The following is a 15,603-nucleotide window of genomic DNA, read 5'->3' as shown; positions in this document are numbered from 1 at the left end:
TTGTTCATCACATATTATGTATCAGAGGGGAAAGATAGATAACATTTGACCTTCAGTGACACACTTAGTCCTGGCTCATGTTATGATGTCATTATTTGACAACATGTCAGTGCATTGTCAAGCATCAGGGTTTCTTGTTTTCATCAACAATAACGTTACCGTTTTCATCAGTCATCACATGTGACAAAAGATCCCACCTGTCCTGCCATGTTGAACAAAGTAATATTTTATAATCTGTGAAATCTGTTAATGCAACACCATTTCATCTTGTTGATAGAATGCTTTTGTCTGGATCATACCATCTACATGCATGGATTGATGTTTGATATATTCACCAACATGAGAAGTAGTTTAGAACACTTAAGCAGTTCTGTACGCCAAAGGGAGAAGTCAAGCAGAAAATCTTATCTGTAGAAAACTTCAACATACAATGACAGTTTTAATTTTACTTGGCAGAATTATTTACCAGTGTGGATAGGTAAAGGTCACACATAGTGGTCAAAAGTCAAATAAAAATATGACACACCTGACACTTATGTTCCTTGTGAAATCTTATCCTAATATGATTCACTGAGGTATTTGTTAAAAGCTTGTGAAGCCCTAAAATGACTTTTTTAGCTAACCTGACAACGAAGTGATCAAGGTGAGATATTGTCCGTCGTCGTGCATCATGCTTCATGCGTCTTACTACAGTCATCAACAATTGGGTTGTTAACATACTAGCAGTCACAGTTTTGCAAGAATGTTTGTCTTAATGAAATACAGGTCAAATTGTAATATGAAGTATCTCGGGTCAAAACCTAGGTCACAGGAGCTTGAAATAGAAATATCTTTTTAACACTCTAGTGGCTGCAGTCTGATCCAAATATTCTGGAAATTGGTTAAGAAGGTTCGTTTGATGACTTCTAGGTCAAGTCAAATATGGATAATCTCCAGTCAATAACTAGGTTACAGGAGCTAAAAATAGAAAAATCTTGTCACCAGTGTAGATGCTGCAGTTTTGACCTAATTATTCTGGAAATTGGTCAGAAAGGTTGTTTGGATGATTTCTGGGTCATCTGTGGTTAAAACTAGGTCACAGGAGCTAAAAATATAAAAATCTTGTTAACACTCTAGTGGCTGCAGTTTTGATTCAAATATCCTGGAAATTGGTGTGCAACTTTGTTTTGAAGATTTCTAGTTCGAATATGGGTCACCTGGGATCAAAAACTAGGTCACAATGCCCAAATATTGAAAAACCTTGTTAACACTCTTGAGGTCATTTTTAACTCATTTGTAATCAAACTTGATCAGGATGCGTGTCTAAGTAATTGCTCGGATGAGTTCGATGGGTCAGGTGAGCGATCTAGGGCTATCTTTGCCCTCCTGTTTCTTGGAAGCTTTTTCTTTCAGTGATCTGATACAGTTTTGGAAATGGTTCTCATTTAAAAAAAATCAAATGTATCTTTAAGCTTTTGGCCATTAGTAATTTATTGCGATTGAGCATTTTGTATGGCAGAGTTCTGGTCATAGATTACAGCAAGAATGTCCAGGGTAAACAGACCTGAGACAGTTGTTAAAGGTCTATAATTATTATCACAAGCAGTTAAAAAAGCAACTACTACTACTACTACAGTAATTACTTTGTTTGTTATATTCCAGCAACCATGGATGTAATTGTATCCCAGGTGAAGAAAGCTGTTAGTTTTGTTCTCACCTTTGCAACCAGACGAGGGTCAAGGTTTGTGAAATCTTAATTCAATCCATTCTTGTATAGAGTTATAAATATGTTTCTTTTTCATTTGACATAACCATATATATACATCGTGTATATCCCTGTAATACAGGAATATGAAAATAATGTAGGTATTGTGCAATAGTAACTACAAATCTATTTAATATATGGCTGAAATGAGTAACATGGTCAGGTAAAAGGACCAATATGCATAGGTATGGCTTTTCTACTGCACAAATCTTGTGTTACAAATACACTGTGACACATATATAAATTGATTTTAGCACTCAGGTTTGTAAGATATTAATTATTCTAACACTATCGGAAATTTTTCTATATGAACAAAGAAGGCCCGAAGCGTGCATTATTCTACAACAATGCACTCGCCGTTCTTATTATCTCCCTGTGTATTTTCACATTGAGGGCGCCATTTTGTTTGAAAAATCTGATCAATAAAAACAATTTTTTGTCAAATGTGTTGTGAAAACTATCTAGAATGAAAGAAAATGGTCTAACTAAGAAAATGAATCCGAACACCAATATCTTTAATTCAGTCGTTAACGCTGTACAGACGTTTAAAGTGTTGTTTACGTGACTTCACAATGTAGCGCCAAACAGCACGTGCAAAACAATCAAATCGAGAACGCTATTTTAATGACGCAAACGAGTTAAGTTTTACATTTATTTCGTTTTTAATAATTTGAATTTCGCTTGGAAAATTATAGACTGAAATAAAATAAACAAAGTTTTTATCAACGTTTTCAAAATTCGTTATTCTCAAAATGTTTCTACGTACACGGTAGATTTAACGACAGCTTTTTTCAACCCACTGGAACGGTCTTTCAAGAACGTTTCTATTGGAAACTCTGAGGCGAAAACAAATCTAACCACCAAACATTAAGTCCAACTTTATAATAATAATAATATTTTTTCTTGGCGTGTTAGAATGGAAATAGATATTAATTCTTCGCGCATTATTGTATAATAATGCACGTTTTTCGTTCAAATCTTTGTAATAAATCACTCAGGCCTATCGCCCTTCGTGATTATATTACTACACATTTGAACGCAAAGCGTGCATTATTCTACAACAATGCACTCAGAATTGATATCTATTTTCTAAACATCAAATTCTTAGACAACATAATACATAGATATTTTCAACACATAGCTTAACAGTAGTTTTGATGTGTATAATCACATGTGTTGTTTATTTTAAAGCATGCAGCATGCCTTCAGATTCATTCTTATTTTTATGAAATTTTGAAAATGTATTAAAAGATAAAATATTGTCAAGTGAACAAAGAAAGTAATTTACATATTTCCAACAGCAGGTTCAATCTAGGTAAATTACCAAGTAAAGGTCAAACTATGCAAAAATAGCCCTTATTGCATTAATCTCGCTGTAGAAATATGGTGATTTATAATATTTTTTTAATATTTTTATTTTGCTTAAAAGTTTATTTCATTTTCCTCAAAGTTGATTTCCTTGAATTTAGAGGCATGCAGCTTTAAAATGTTTTTTTTCTGTTGACAAATTGATATTGGGTAAACTTAAACAGCTGTTTTCCCCAAGAAATCTGCTAAACTCTACTTACTGTCAGTGCTGTTTTAGATTTGATTGAAGCCTAAAAGTGTTTGAAATATTTTTGTGTTCTGTGTAGGTTAGTTAAGTATTTAATATTGTGATGTTAAAGTAAGTTTAATATTTATCAACTTGATGTTTAATAAGGCGTTGTTTGATGTAACATCATTTTTCAATATTTTTGTGTAATGTTTTTGTATAATGTAATCATGTATTGTTACAGTGCTGTTTATTTATGTGGACATTCAGCTGGTGCCCATCTGGCAGCTTTAATGTTGTCACAGAACTGGTTACAGGAAACCATGGTCAGTCACAGTATCATAAAAGGTTTGTTCTAGTGCTAGTTTAACACTTTCTCAGAGCAGATTGAAAGGGGCAGCTGTGGCTGAGTGGTTTAAATTGTTGACTTCAAACCAGCTAGCTATCAGAAGTGGTTTATACTTGTTTGCCTATTTGTGCCTGAAGTAATGCATTAAGGGGCACCTGACTGAGGTCTTCCTCCGCCAGTAAAGCTGGAAAATTGCTGTATGACCTTTACTGTGTAATTGCAACATTAAATCCAACCAAAAAGAAGGGTGAAAAAACAAAAACAGGGTGAAATTTTGAAGGACATGATTTTGATTTTATCACTATTTATAGTTTACTAGTTTATAATTGAAAAATATATGAAATTCAATTTCATGAATGGAGGAACATTCTCTATAATTGTTATATTAACCTTGTTTGTCAAAGAACATAATAATAATGGGAAAATGTAAATTAATAAATTTAATTAATCAATAATTAATAATTTAGTTGTATGGTGAATGTCTGTCCATTAGCCACATTAATGAATGCTCTATCACTTGATAACTACCAGCTTTGCTGTCTTCTTTCTTAGGAGGAAAGTTGGTCATGGTCAGTAGATGACCCCTGTCAGTGCTTGATGTCATAAGGTCAAAATCACAGTGACTGTGTTATCCTTGCCTATTCATTAACTTGAGGGGGATTTCTATCCTAATTTCAATTAACTTAGTAAAAACATTGCCAAACCCTGTCCAAAATTTTGGACCAATGAAGTCAAAGTTCAAGGTCACAGTGACATTTGTGTTTAAATTCCTTGTTCAAGCATAAACTTGAGAAGGCAAAGGTCTAGGCTTTTGTTACTTGGTAGGGACATGACCCATGGCCTGTTGTTGACCCCTGTAATTTTAGGTGATATGTGTTACATTAAGAGTCAGTCTTTATCCTTTTAACAACTTATACTAATTGGTTTCTTCTCTCATATTTTTTTCAGCGAGTCCTCACACATCTTACAATAGCACATGGGACATCCATGTCAAATGACTACAGACCACTTGCCCCTCAACGCTGTGGGTTCAAATCCTGACAGGGACTTTGGATTCTTACATGTGAGGAAGCTATTCAGCTAGCTTGAAACTTGAAACTTGACAACTTTTTTATTTACTTAAACGCCTATTTTACAACCAACATTCATATTCAATGGCGTTGTAACAGCAATAATAATGATAATAAAATACTTCTAATAAAATACTTATTAAGAAATGGTTACAGTGTTATGAGCAGATATTAAGGAAATATTGAATGATTTTTAAATGAAAATGATAAAATGGTATCAATTCAAGTTAAGGAACATATCATTGCATCAAAGAAATAATAAAAAATTGATAAAAGATTACTTAATATCACATTGAAAAAAATTCACTTTTAGAATATAACTACATATCACAGAACTGATGAATTTTAAAATTTCAAACGTCATTTGCGCTTTTTTCACTTTTGAATTAAAACAAGTTGAAATAAGTCCCTGAACATGTGGGGCTTAAGATTTCTCTTGAATGCTTCTATAGTTTTACTGTTTCTGTTTCTGTCGGTAATTGATTATACCAGTTTTAGGTCCAATGTAACTAAAGGCTTACGGTCTGCGAAAGATTTTCTCTTATCTGAAAGGAACATTAACAATTTTCAACACATTCTTGATGATCTGAGAAACCGTTTTGCAGATTTGCTTTCTAAAAGTTCAGTAAGATAATCTGGTGCGTTTCCCTTCGAACAATTGAACATGTAAGTTAAGATTTTAAAACTTATTCTTGCCTTTACTGGCAGCCAGTGAAGATCGAAACAAGCTTGCTTAGAGCTATCATAGTTTACATCTTAAAAAAACTAACTTTGCACACATTATTTTGAATCCTTTGATCTTTTGTAAATCACAGTTTGCGATACCGTATAAGATGGAGTTACAAGTAGTCTAAGTGAGACATTACTAAAGATACACAAGAGTCTCTGTCGCTTCCTTGTGAGGTATTGTCTTATGTTTTTTGATCCGCATAAAAATTTATCATGGCAGTTCTACATTTCGCTTTACGTGTTCTTTGAAGTTCAAATTTTCGTCGAGGAAAAGCACCAGATTATCGAATGCAGTTTTCTTTGTTGATGGTATCGTTTACAATTTTGATAGATTTAGTTTCACATTTGGTAAGTTGTTGCTTACCCCCAAACAAAAATGAATTCGGTTTTTCGAGGTGTATTCATTTTCAACTTATTAGAATTCATCCAAGTTGTTCGTTGTTTCGCCAGCGTTTCTAAACACTTATTGTAATCTTTTCACTGTTTTGTATAAATTTGGAGAAAACAATTGTCCATATATGTCGTCTGCGAGCACGAAGTGACCGTCGCGGAATGTCATCGAAAAGGGCCTGCATAGGCGAAAGATACAACCAGGGCCCGAAGACAGGATCCTTTGAGGAACAGAACACTCCAGTGCCGACGTGACGCGAATATGCCGAGGTTTTATCTATATATCTCTCTCTATCAACGAACGTGGGTGAAGTAGGAGTCAACCCAGCTTAATGCCGGTAGAGTAGTTCCGTATTTGCTTGTTGAGCACGTCGATCAAATGCTGTGTCACCTTCAAACGCGGCGGCGCTCAGTCAATGCGCGATTAAAGCAGTCACTCCTGTTTTCCATTTGCGCCAGAAGCGTCGTTCACAAGACGCAGAAGCGCAGACTCACAGGAAATGATTTTTTCTATTAAGCACTTTGATTTGTGGTTAGAAGTTTATGTTTCAGCATGGAATTAAACACTAATAGGGGACCTGCTTTTTCATTTAACTTTTGAAAGAAACGGAAGATTACTGACTGGGCGATAATTCTAAATAGATCAATCAAGTCCAAAACTTGTTTATTCAATGGTCGAACTTACAGCCTGTTCCATTTCTCAGCGAAAGATGCCTTGCACTGAGCGATAGGTTCACTAATTAAAGTTATCAACGGAAGTTAATTCATTCAAAAACATTTTCAAAGACGGACAGTTTGTAGTTACGTCAGTTCACACGATTTCGGATGCATATTGTTTAGTGATTCTTCACATCATTCTTCGGAAAGTTCGTTCGAATTTTGTTAGATTTTCCACATTTTGACTCGAAGCCGGTTGTAGTTCGGGTAAAGTTTTCAAAGCATTCTCTGATTTTAGAAATTTTGTTCATAAAATGCGTCCGCAAAACGAATCCGCTAATAGCATTGTCACTCTCGCCGCTCGGCATAGATTTTTGGTACTTTACCTTCCGGGTAATTTCTGTCACAAATTTATATAATTTCTTTGAATCGCCTTTGAACTCCGAAACTTTTCGCTGAATGTTTGCTTTTCCACTTTTTAATTTCCATAAAGTATTTATTCCGGCATTTTGAATATGAATGATAGTCCTCAGGTTTTTTGTATCTTTCCATGTTTTTTCTGCTTTCCGAAATGATTGTTTTCTTTTCAAGAAGTGAATCACTGAAACCATGGCTTTGAGCACGAGTAATACGAGTTTTCTCTGTAGGACTCGGGCATGTTTGGTCCAAAATAACTTGATTTTATTCTCAAAATCACATACATATTCGTTTATGTCTATTTGTTCAATTTCTAGACTTTTCAGATCTTCTGAGAAAGCGTCTTTATCAATATTTTTATAGTTCCTAAACGAGACTGTTTCACTTTTGATATTTTCCTTTTTTATTTCAGTCACAATTTTGACAACACAATGATCTGATAATAATGACCGAATGTTGGTGGTTCTTCTCAGGTGCTCGTCTATGCCTATAATAATGCACAGAAGGATACCCGAGGTCTTCCTTCACTAGTAAATCTTGAACCTTGCCATATGACCTATACTGTGTTGGTGCAATGTAAACCCTAATCAAACAAACAAACATTTGCACATACTTAGGGCATATTATGCTTCAATTTGGTGAATTTTGAAATATAAATTTAAACAAAGTGGAAGATGTGGTTTAACTTGCATTATTTTACACATTTATGAAATAAGGTAAACATGTTATTGTTTTTTATATATATTTGTTATTTTTCAGGAGGTTTGTTAGTGAGTGGTGTGTATGATCTGACACCGTTAGTAAACACATATATATAAATGATCCTCTCAAAATGACACAGTGACAATTTTCTCTCTCATTTTTGTATTTTTTCTTAGGAAATATATGTTTAACTTTTTTAATGTTCTATTTCACTTTATTCCTGTTTTGCTTGTAAATAATTTTAGTTATCTTTTCATTGAATCATGTATTACGTATATCTGTAAAGCCCTGTTATCCCAACTTCATTAGACAGGACTGTATTTTCATTTTTAAATGCTCTGATTTCATAACAATGACAAAATGAATTTATTGTATGTATCATTATCTTAACCGTTGTTTGTTTTTTAGTTCTTAATATTATTTTTATATTTTGTTCGTGTCGGATACAAGCTTAAAGCTTATGTTTTATACTGTCAACCATAACCGATTATAGATAAAGTTTGTCTTACTGTCTTAGAGTCTTAACTTAACTGTGTTTGCATTATGCTCTTTTTAAATTTAAATAACAAAATACAAAACATTTTTATGAAAATCTTTGCTTTTTGAAAAGATAAGACCGTTATGGGTCATATATAATGATTTTGGTCCTTTTCGTGTGAAAAGTAAAGTTGATTTTTCATTTTCTTGGGGAATAATTTTGTTTCACCCTTTAGCTGAAATATAGAACTATAAGCATAGCACACTGGTAATAAGTTTGGACACAATTTGAGATAATATATTTGATATTTTAAACAACAAATGATTGCAACATTTTAATTTGGTTGTAGTTGTATGGTATAAATTTGATTGTTTCACTTGAAATTTCTCAAGAAATAACAAAATTGCTAGATTTAGTCTAGATTCAGTGTTCACATTGAAATGGTCATTTATAAAATATGTATAGACTATTAATACCTTTAATTAACTGTCAGTGTGAGCCTGCAAAACAAATATAGAGATCACATTGTTTATGATTGCTTTAAAGCTATATCAGTTCAGAGTTATTTATTAGAGTGTTTTTACTTATAAAGCTAATGTTATATCGCTCATCAGAGATTGATTTTAGTTTTAAAGCTTTATCAATTAAGTATAAAATCAGAGAGATATTTTAGCTAATTGATATTTCAGAGAAGATGCAGTTAGAAACAGCCCAGTGACACATCTGGACAAGATTGTAGAATTTAGTGAGAAGCGTAGATTTATTGTTGCCTATGGGGATCATGACCCGCCCGAATTTAGGCGTCAGAGCACAGAGTTCAACAGTGTAAGGACTTTTCTACTTGCATTATTCTTTTTTCAAAATGTGTCAATGCATTTCACATAATTAAATGACAAAGATAGGTACATATGACTGTAATATGTATAATAATAAGTCAGGGACATGTTTTTTTCTGGTTTCTGGCTTTACTTAGTACAAAGAAAATAAAATATTGCTCTGGTCATTGATAGGGTTACAAGTCTCTACAATAGTTGCTGTTTTCTCTTATTGCATATGTCACGGTTTAGAACTGTTAACTATATAGGGGAGAATATTTATAAGCAGCTGAATAACTCAGTCAGTAGAGCTGTGGTATGGTATTATGACGGTCCTGGGTTAGAGTCTCGGTCTGACTGCAAATTTTTCTCAACCTGTGACACATAAACTTACTTATTAAAAAGAAATACTCAAGATTCATACAAGAATGTTATTTGACCTTTGTTTGTATAGTTATATAAGGTTTAATGTAAGATGTAATTATTTCAGGCTCTTTTGTCAAAAGGTATTCAGTCTACGTTGATGGTCATACCAGATACAGACCATTTTAATGTGATAGAAAATCTACGTCTGGAGGAATACAGTCTCAGTCAGGTACTTTGTCTTTATATATAAAATGTCTGTAGACGTTACTATAGAAACTTCTGTTCAATAATGTCATTTGAAAAATGTCAGTCAATAAGAGTAAGAATAAACATGATAAAAATGGGAACATTTTCATTGAATGAATATTTTTTCAAATAACTTGCTGAATGTGTGAAATGAACTTGGACTTACCTAATTTTCATTTTTTGAACATTCCATTATCAATATTCTGGATATCAAGATGAAAATATAAAGTTAAGTCAGCCAACAGTATAGAGACTGGACTGTTCAGGCTAGCCTGTATCTATACTGGCGGCAAAGGCTGATCACTTTCTGTTCAAGCAGGGAAGAGGTTTTAAGGAACTTTTTAAATCTTTCTAACCTTGTATATGATCATTAGCACTATATTTTATGTATTAGTTAATAGATTTCCCAGAAATACAAACATTTTAAATGATGTGTCGTTATTCTTAATTTTATTGTTTTATTTTTTTACAGGAAGTTATAAAGTTAATGAATCTGAACATTGATACAATACAGGACCAGATGCAGGCAAAAAATTTATCTTAGCATACATATATAAACATTTTGTGTAAATTTTACTCGCATCAGAATAGTTGCAAATGGTGCAGGGAACCAGTCTTTCAAACTGGTAGTGTGAATTGTATATAAATTTGGGAACCAGCTAGGAACATACTTTATATGAGGAAACTGTCCAGCTAGAGATGGTTGTCTGCTCTACCTAAATGCCCCCCCCCCCCACCTCATTATGTGTACAAGAGTAAGTTAACATATTGGCAACTTGAATACATGGTATAGTTAAACTTCAAGAAGTACCACTGTTTAAATGTTAGCAATTATGTAAAAGTTAACAAAATATGTGAACATAGGAGCCTTATCTGTCCTTCTTTTGTATTAAAGTATATCACAATAATTCAATGTGGCCTGTTTGATGTAATTTTTGTATACATGTACTTTATTAAACACTTCTAAATTATGTATAATGTTGTGACATTTTGTAAAAAGAGCCTGGTTAGACTGCACGGAATACTGCTTATATCTTTCAGCTGCAGAAGTAAAGGTTTAAAAATTGACAGTGGAATCTGGGTAATGAGGACAGCACATCCTGTTACAATATGATCACTTTATAACATATTGTTGGATGGTCTTTTCTGCTGTTATATTCAGATTTGAAGTAAAAAAGTTGTTAGAAAATATTGCAACAGCATCTTTATTTAGTGGAAGAAAATTTTATAGATACATGTAGTTAGCTGTATATACTTTGAAACTAAAATTTTATGTGATTGTTGAATTTTATATACATGTGTAATACTTTTGTGTTCATACAACTAATACATTATACTTTGTTATATTTTAATAAATGTACATAATAAAATATATATTGTACACAATGTTAATATTCAATCAATGTTTTTATAATTGTGTAGAAAGCTTATTTTGAGCTTAATTCCAAGTCATTTACTTTTATTTACCTAGCATGAAATAATTAAGGATGTAGTTTGGGGTCACTAGGTTCAAGGTCAAAGTATTTTATTTATGTATATTTGTTTACCCTATATTGGCAAGTTGAGGTTTTTTCAAGTGCCATCAATAAGTAATGACATGACCATGGGGTGAAGCCAGGCTGTAAGGGGTCATTGGGTCCTAACCCACATAAAGATTGTAAAAATAAGACTAAAAATAAGGTCTGGTGCATTATAAAAATAATTAATACATAAAAAGTTGTCAAAACTAATGAAAAAAACTTTCTATAGGTCTTACCAGTTGATGGTGAGTGTATATATCTTAAATAAATCCATGGATGTCTCTGCAACATTTTGTTATTTAATAATTATTTGTTCAAAGTGCGTAAATGTGAGCTTTTATGATAGCAGTATATTTGTCTTTTCTTAGTTGGGTTATCCACATTTTTTAAAACAACATCTCCTCCAAAACCACTTTGTGGATTATGACTAAACTTCAAAGGAACGATCATTAGATGACATTTAACAAAAATTACATAAATAGTTTCTGTCTGATTTGTAAATAGGTCTGGAAAACAGGAACTAAAATAGAATTTAGAAATAGTTAAGGTATGCTGTTGTTAAAGTTGATGAAAGATTTGAACAACTGGACCAACAAAACTTTGCCAAAATTGCAATGCCAAGAACTTAGACATTTGGTATAAACATCGTCAAAATCGTACCAAGTTGAAATTATAGCCAGATGTTCAAATTGGCCTAGCTCCGGTGGGTCACGGGTCTTTATACAAAAGTAAACACTTATAAAATTTGATATGCAAACAGTGACTTCCATTATAGCAACCATTGACTTTCCTTAACAACAAGTAACTTCTGAAGCAAACAGATACTTCCTTTAGCAACAATTAAGTGATTTTCATAGCAACCTTTAACTTTTTATATAGACTAGTAAATTCCATAGCAAAAATTTATTTCCTTAGCAACCAGTTACTTCAAAAGCAACCATTGGCTTCTTATTGCATCCAGTGACTTTCATTGCAATCAATGAGTTTCCATAACAACCAATAATTTTAATAAAATCAATGACTTGCGGCAACCATTGACTTCTCTTATCAACAAAGCAACCAGTTACTTTCAAATGAACAATTGATTTGCCTTAGCAACCAGTGACTTACATAGCAACCGTTGACTTTCTATAGAAACCAGTGACTCCATAACAATAATTCACTTTCTTTTGCAACTAGTGAATGCAATAGCGACCAGTGACTTTCCACAATCAATGGTTTCCAAAGCTACCATTGACAACACCTTGCCAATAGAAAAGTTCATAGCAAAGTGACTTCCATGGCAACTATTGACCTTCCTAGTGACAAGTGACATCCATAACAGCAGTTGACTTATAATTTTTTATGCTCATCATAGTTATGAATTTTTATGCTCCACGAAGGGCGAGCATATAGTGGCCACTTTGTTCGCCCGCCTGTTCGTCCGCTATTCTTGTCCGGGAAATAACTTTAAAACAACAAGAGGTAAAAACATGAAACTTTGAAGGTAGATAGATCTCATTGAATATTTGTGCAATGCATAAGAACCATAACTCTGCCTTGCCTTATTTGGAATTATTGCCCTTTGTTTATTTTTACACTTTGAACATTCTATTTCAACATGAAATTTTAAAGATAGATAGATCTTATTGGGTAAAAGTGCAATGCAAAAGAACCGTAATTCTGTTTTGCCTAAATTTGAAGTAATTGCCCTTTGTTTATTTTTATACTTTGAAATTGTCCGGGAAATAACTCTAAAAGTATAGGAGATATCAACATGAAACTTTATAGGTAGATAGATCTTCAAATTAAACATTGACTGGCTTAAGCAGCTAGTGATTTAATAGCAGCCATTCACTTTTCGCAATCAGTGACTGCAGTAGCAAATGGTGACTTTCTACAACCACTACCTTCCATAGCTACCATTGACTACCCCTAGCAACAATGACTTTCATATCAGCTGCTGTCCTTCCATAGCGACAAGTGTCACCAATAGAAACCGTTGGCTTCTCATAGATATGAATTTTATTTAAATGTTGACCTTGATTTTTAGCCTACTTCCTACTTTCATTTACAGTTATAAATATTCCTTGTCATGTTGAGCCTTTATAGTCAGATGAGGGCCTTTATTTATATAAAAGTATTTTTCACTGTTCTCTGTTGCGTTTAAAAGACATGTCCAACTTCCGTTTCGTAGATATAAAATGGCAGAATAAATGCTCAGTAGACATTCACGATGCACATCCATCAAAAGATATTTGCAATTTCTATGCATCTTGTATGAATATGGATAAAACATTTTATCTTTGGAAAATATCACCTCAATCAAAGCAGTTTTACATATTTGCGTGAACTGTCTAATGGGCACCATGCATGTGTGACCATTTACAATAAAAAGAAAATGTCATGATTTAAACAATATTTTCATCTTTAAATTGAACTAACAAGAAAATTATTAATGGTATATTTTATAATCAGTGAAAAACTAACTATGCATGAGCTGCCACTTTGTTCTTGATCAAAGTGAAAAGGTATTCTTTTGCCTTTAAGTAATGTTGCATGTAAGAAAAATGTAAGCTAACTGATGTAAGGTTTCAACAGTCCTTTCATAAATCATATAAATTAAATTATGTAAATAAATGTAAAGATTTTGTCAGAAGGTTATTTTCTACATGCATTGAGGAATTACTTGGCACAATGTTCACTAGTGAGTATTTAGTCATCATGAATTGTGGAATTTTTAATGTTCATATTTATTATTATGAGACAGTGCATTTTTGACAGGATTATATTGTGACTAAATGGTAATCTTGTTTTTATGCTTTTGTCTTTGTTTACGGCAACCAGTATTAAATTAGTCAAACATTTTGTCTTCTCTGATGGCATATGTTATTTTTTTTAATTATAAAAATGATACAAAATTAAATAGACAAAAAGATGAAAAAAGTATGACATTTATTGTTCTTGCAATTTATTAATTATTATACAAATCACTCTTCTAGTTATGCAATAATGCAATCCATAATTCATGTCAACAGCCTGTTAATTAAGCTTTAATAAATATATGATACTTATGATGAAAACAAATACCCTAGTATTAGAAGTTATGACTTGTTTTACAGTGTTTTTTTTTGTTGTTGTTTTATTTAAGGTCATATATGTGTATACTTCCATGTCTTCCAACATAAAGTTTATTGTTTGTGTGAAAAACACTGTGAACAATCACATCTTGGAAAATTTGAAGTTTTTTACATTCTGGAGACAGTCGATGAATACATTTATTTCCTGTGCTGCTTACATAGACATTGTCTTCATCGTCAACAGTTAGGCCCCATGGTGTTATAAGATCTTTGTCTTTATATATTGCCTTAATATATCCATCCATTGTTAAACTGGTCACAGAATCTTTATTATAATCAGAAACATAGATGGTATTATGGTCTTTGCTGAGTGCTACTCCATAACATTGATCAAACAGCTGTTTTCCATCAGAGTCATTTCTGATTGTCCTTAAAACTTTGCCATCCCTGCTTAGAATATTAATACATGAATCTGCTGCCTCAATGAAATTTCCACTGCTATATATAATACTAAAACAAAATTTAGCTGATATTCTGCCTTCTGTTTTACTTAATATTCCAGATTTTGAAGTTGATAGAATTTGGATTCCATTTTCTGTACCTATAGCAACTTTGTCCTCATTTATTTTAGCCAAACTCCATGGAGTATCTTCTAGTTTCAGCTCTGATACCACAGTTTGTTTCCTTAAATCAATTGCTTTAATTGTAATATTTGGTCTATCAGCAACAACGACAAAATGTTGATGTGTTAATGTGATACCAACGACAGAGGGAGATACCTTATCACTATCAGTGTTTACATGTATTTTTGTGTCAAGTGTCAGTGATTTTATATTTGAATTAACAACAATATTGCTAGTTATGTCAGATGAAATATCTGATAGATTTAAAGGCTGTTTTGGTGCAGTTATTTGATGATTCCTGCTGCGAGGTTTTGCATGTATTTCAGTTTCTATTCTACATATCTCAGTTACATTTCTCATCATGTCTGTAATCTGAGGAGAAGGAAGAAGTTCATACTGTAGTATTTTATTTTCCGCCGCCTGTAAACTTTGTAATTGTTTTTCAAATTTCGAAGTATTCCTAGCTGATTGGTTCATAGCTATGAAGGCTTCACAGTGTTGGCCAGCTTTCTTTTTCACATCAATCTTCGTTTTAAGTTCTTTAAGGTCTTTATCCATGTCATTGTATGTTGTAGACATTTTAGTGAAGGCAGTTGTATTAGCATGTATTTCATCAATTTTGTTCTCCATTTCTTTCTCAAGGTTATCAAAGAATTTGTTAATTTCTTTACGTTGTTTGTTTAGCTCAGTTTTTGCTACATCTCTCATATCATCTGCTATGGCTGACATTGAGTTAAGCGTATTTCTATCTTCTTGAACTTGATGTGACATGACATCAACCTTAGTTATATATGTTTGTAGGTCATCTGTGATATTTAGAGCCTTCACATGTTTAGGAATGTGTTCCACATTATCACATTGCCTATGATTTAATATAATGCATGTAGTGCATCCAAGCATGTCA

The 15,603-nt window shown here is 32.7% G+C and overlaps 1 protein-coding gene across 1 annotated transcript; it reads left to right on the top strand.

The window, feature by feature from the left end:
• Positions 1-1,636: 1,636 nt before the first annotated feature.
• Positions 1,637-11,022, top strand: LOC132736675 (kynurenine formamidase-like). The gene is made up of 6 exons (XM_060723865.1): positions 1,637-1,720; positions 3,523-3,626; positions 7,650-7,730; positions 8,760-8,895; positions 9,376-9,480; positions 9,970-11,022. The coding sequence occupies exons 3-6, from the start codon at positions 7,723-7,725 to the stop codon at positions 10,039-10,041; spliced, it is 321 nt and encodes a 106-aa protein (XP_060579848.1). The 5' UTR covers positions 1,637-1,720; positions 3,523-3,626; positions 7,650-7,722; the 3' UTR covers positions 10,042-11,022.
• The last annotated feature ends 4,581 nt before the right edge of the window (positions 11,023-15,603 follow it).

This window comes from Ruditapes philippinarum, unplaced genomic scaffold (genome assembly GCF_026571515.1).
Source record: "Ruditapes philippinarum isolate M1 unplaced genomic scaffold, ASM2657151v2 ctg5215_1_1_1_1, whole genome shotgun sequence".
Classification (NCBI taxonomy): Eukaryota; Metazoa; Mollusca; class Bivalvia; order Venerida; family Veneridae; genus Ruditapes; species Ruditapes philippinarum.
Note: the sequence above shows the minus strand (reverse complement) of the source record. Positions and strands in the feature narration are given on the sequence as shown.

Bases quoted from the DNA above. Each gene is read 5' to 3' on its own strand.
- LOC132736675 (XM_060723865.1), top strand. The intron at 8,896-9,375 runs GTAAGGACTTTT...TAATTATTTCAG, and splicing joins AGAGCACAGAGTTCAACAGT to GCTCTTTTGTCAAAAGGTAT. The intron at 9,481-9,969 runs GTACTTTGTCTT...ATTTTTTTACAG, and splicing joins AGGAATACAGTCTCAGTCAG to GAAGTTATAAAGTTAATGAA.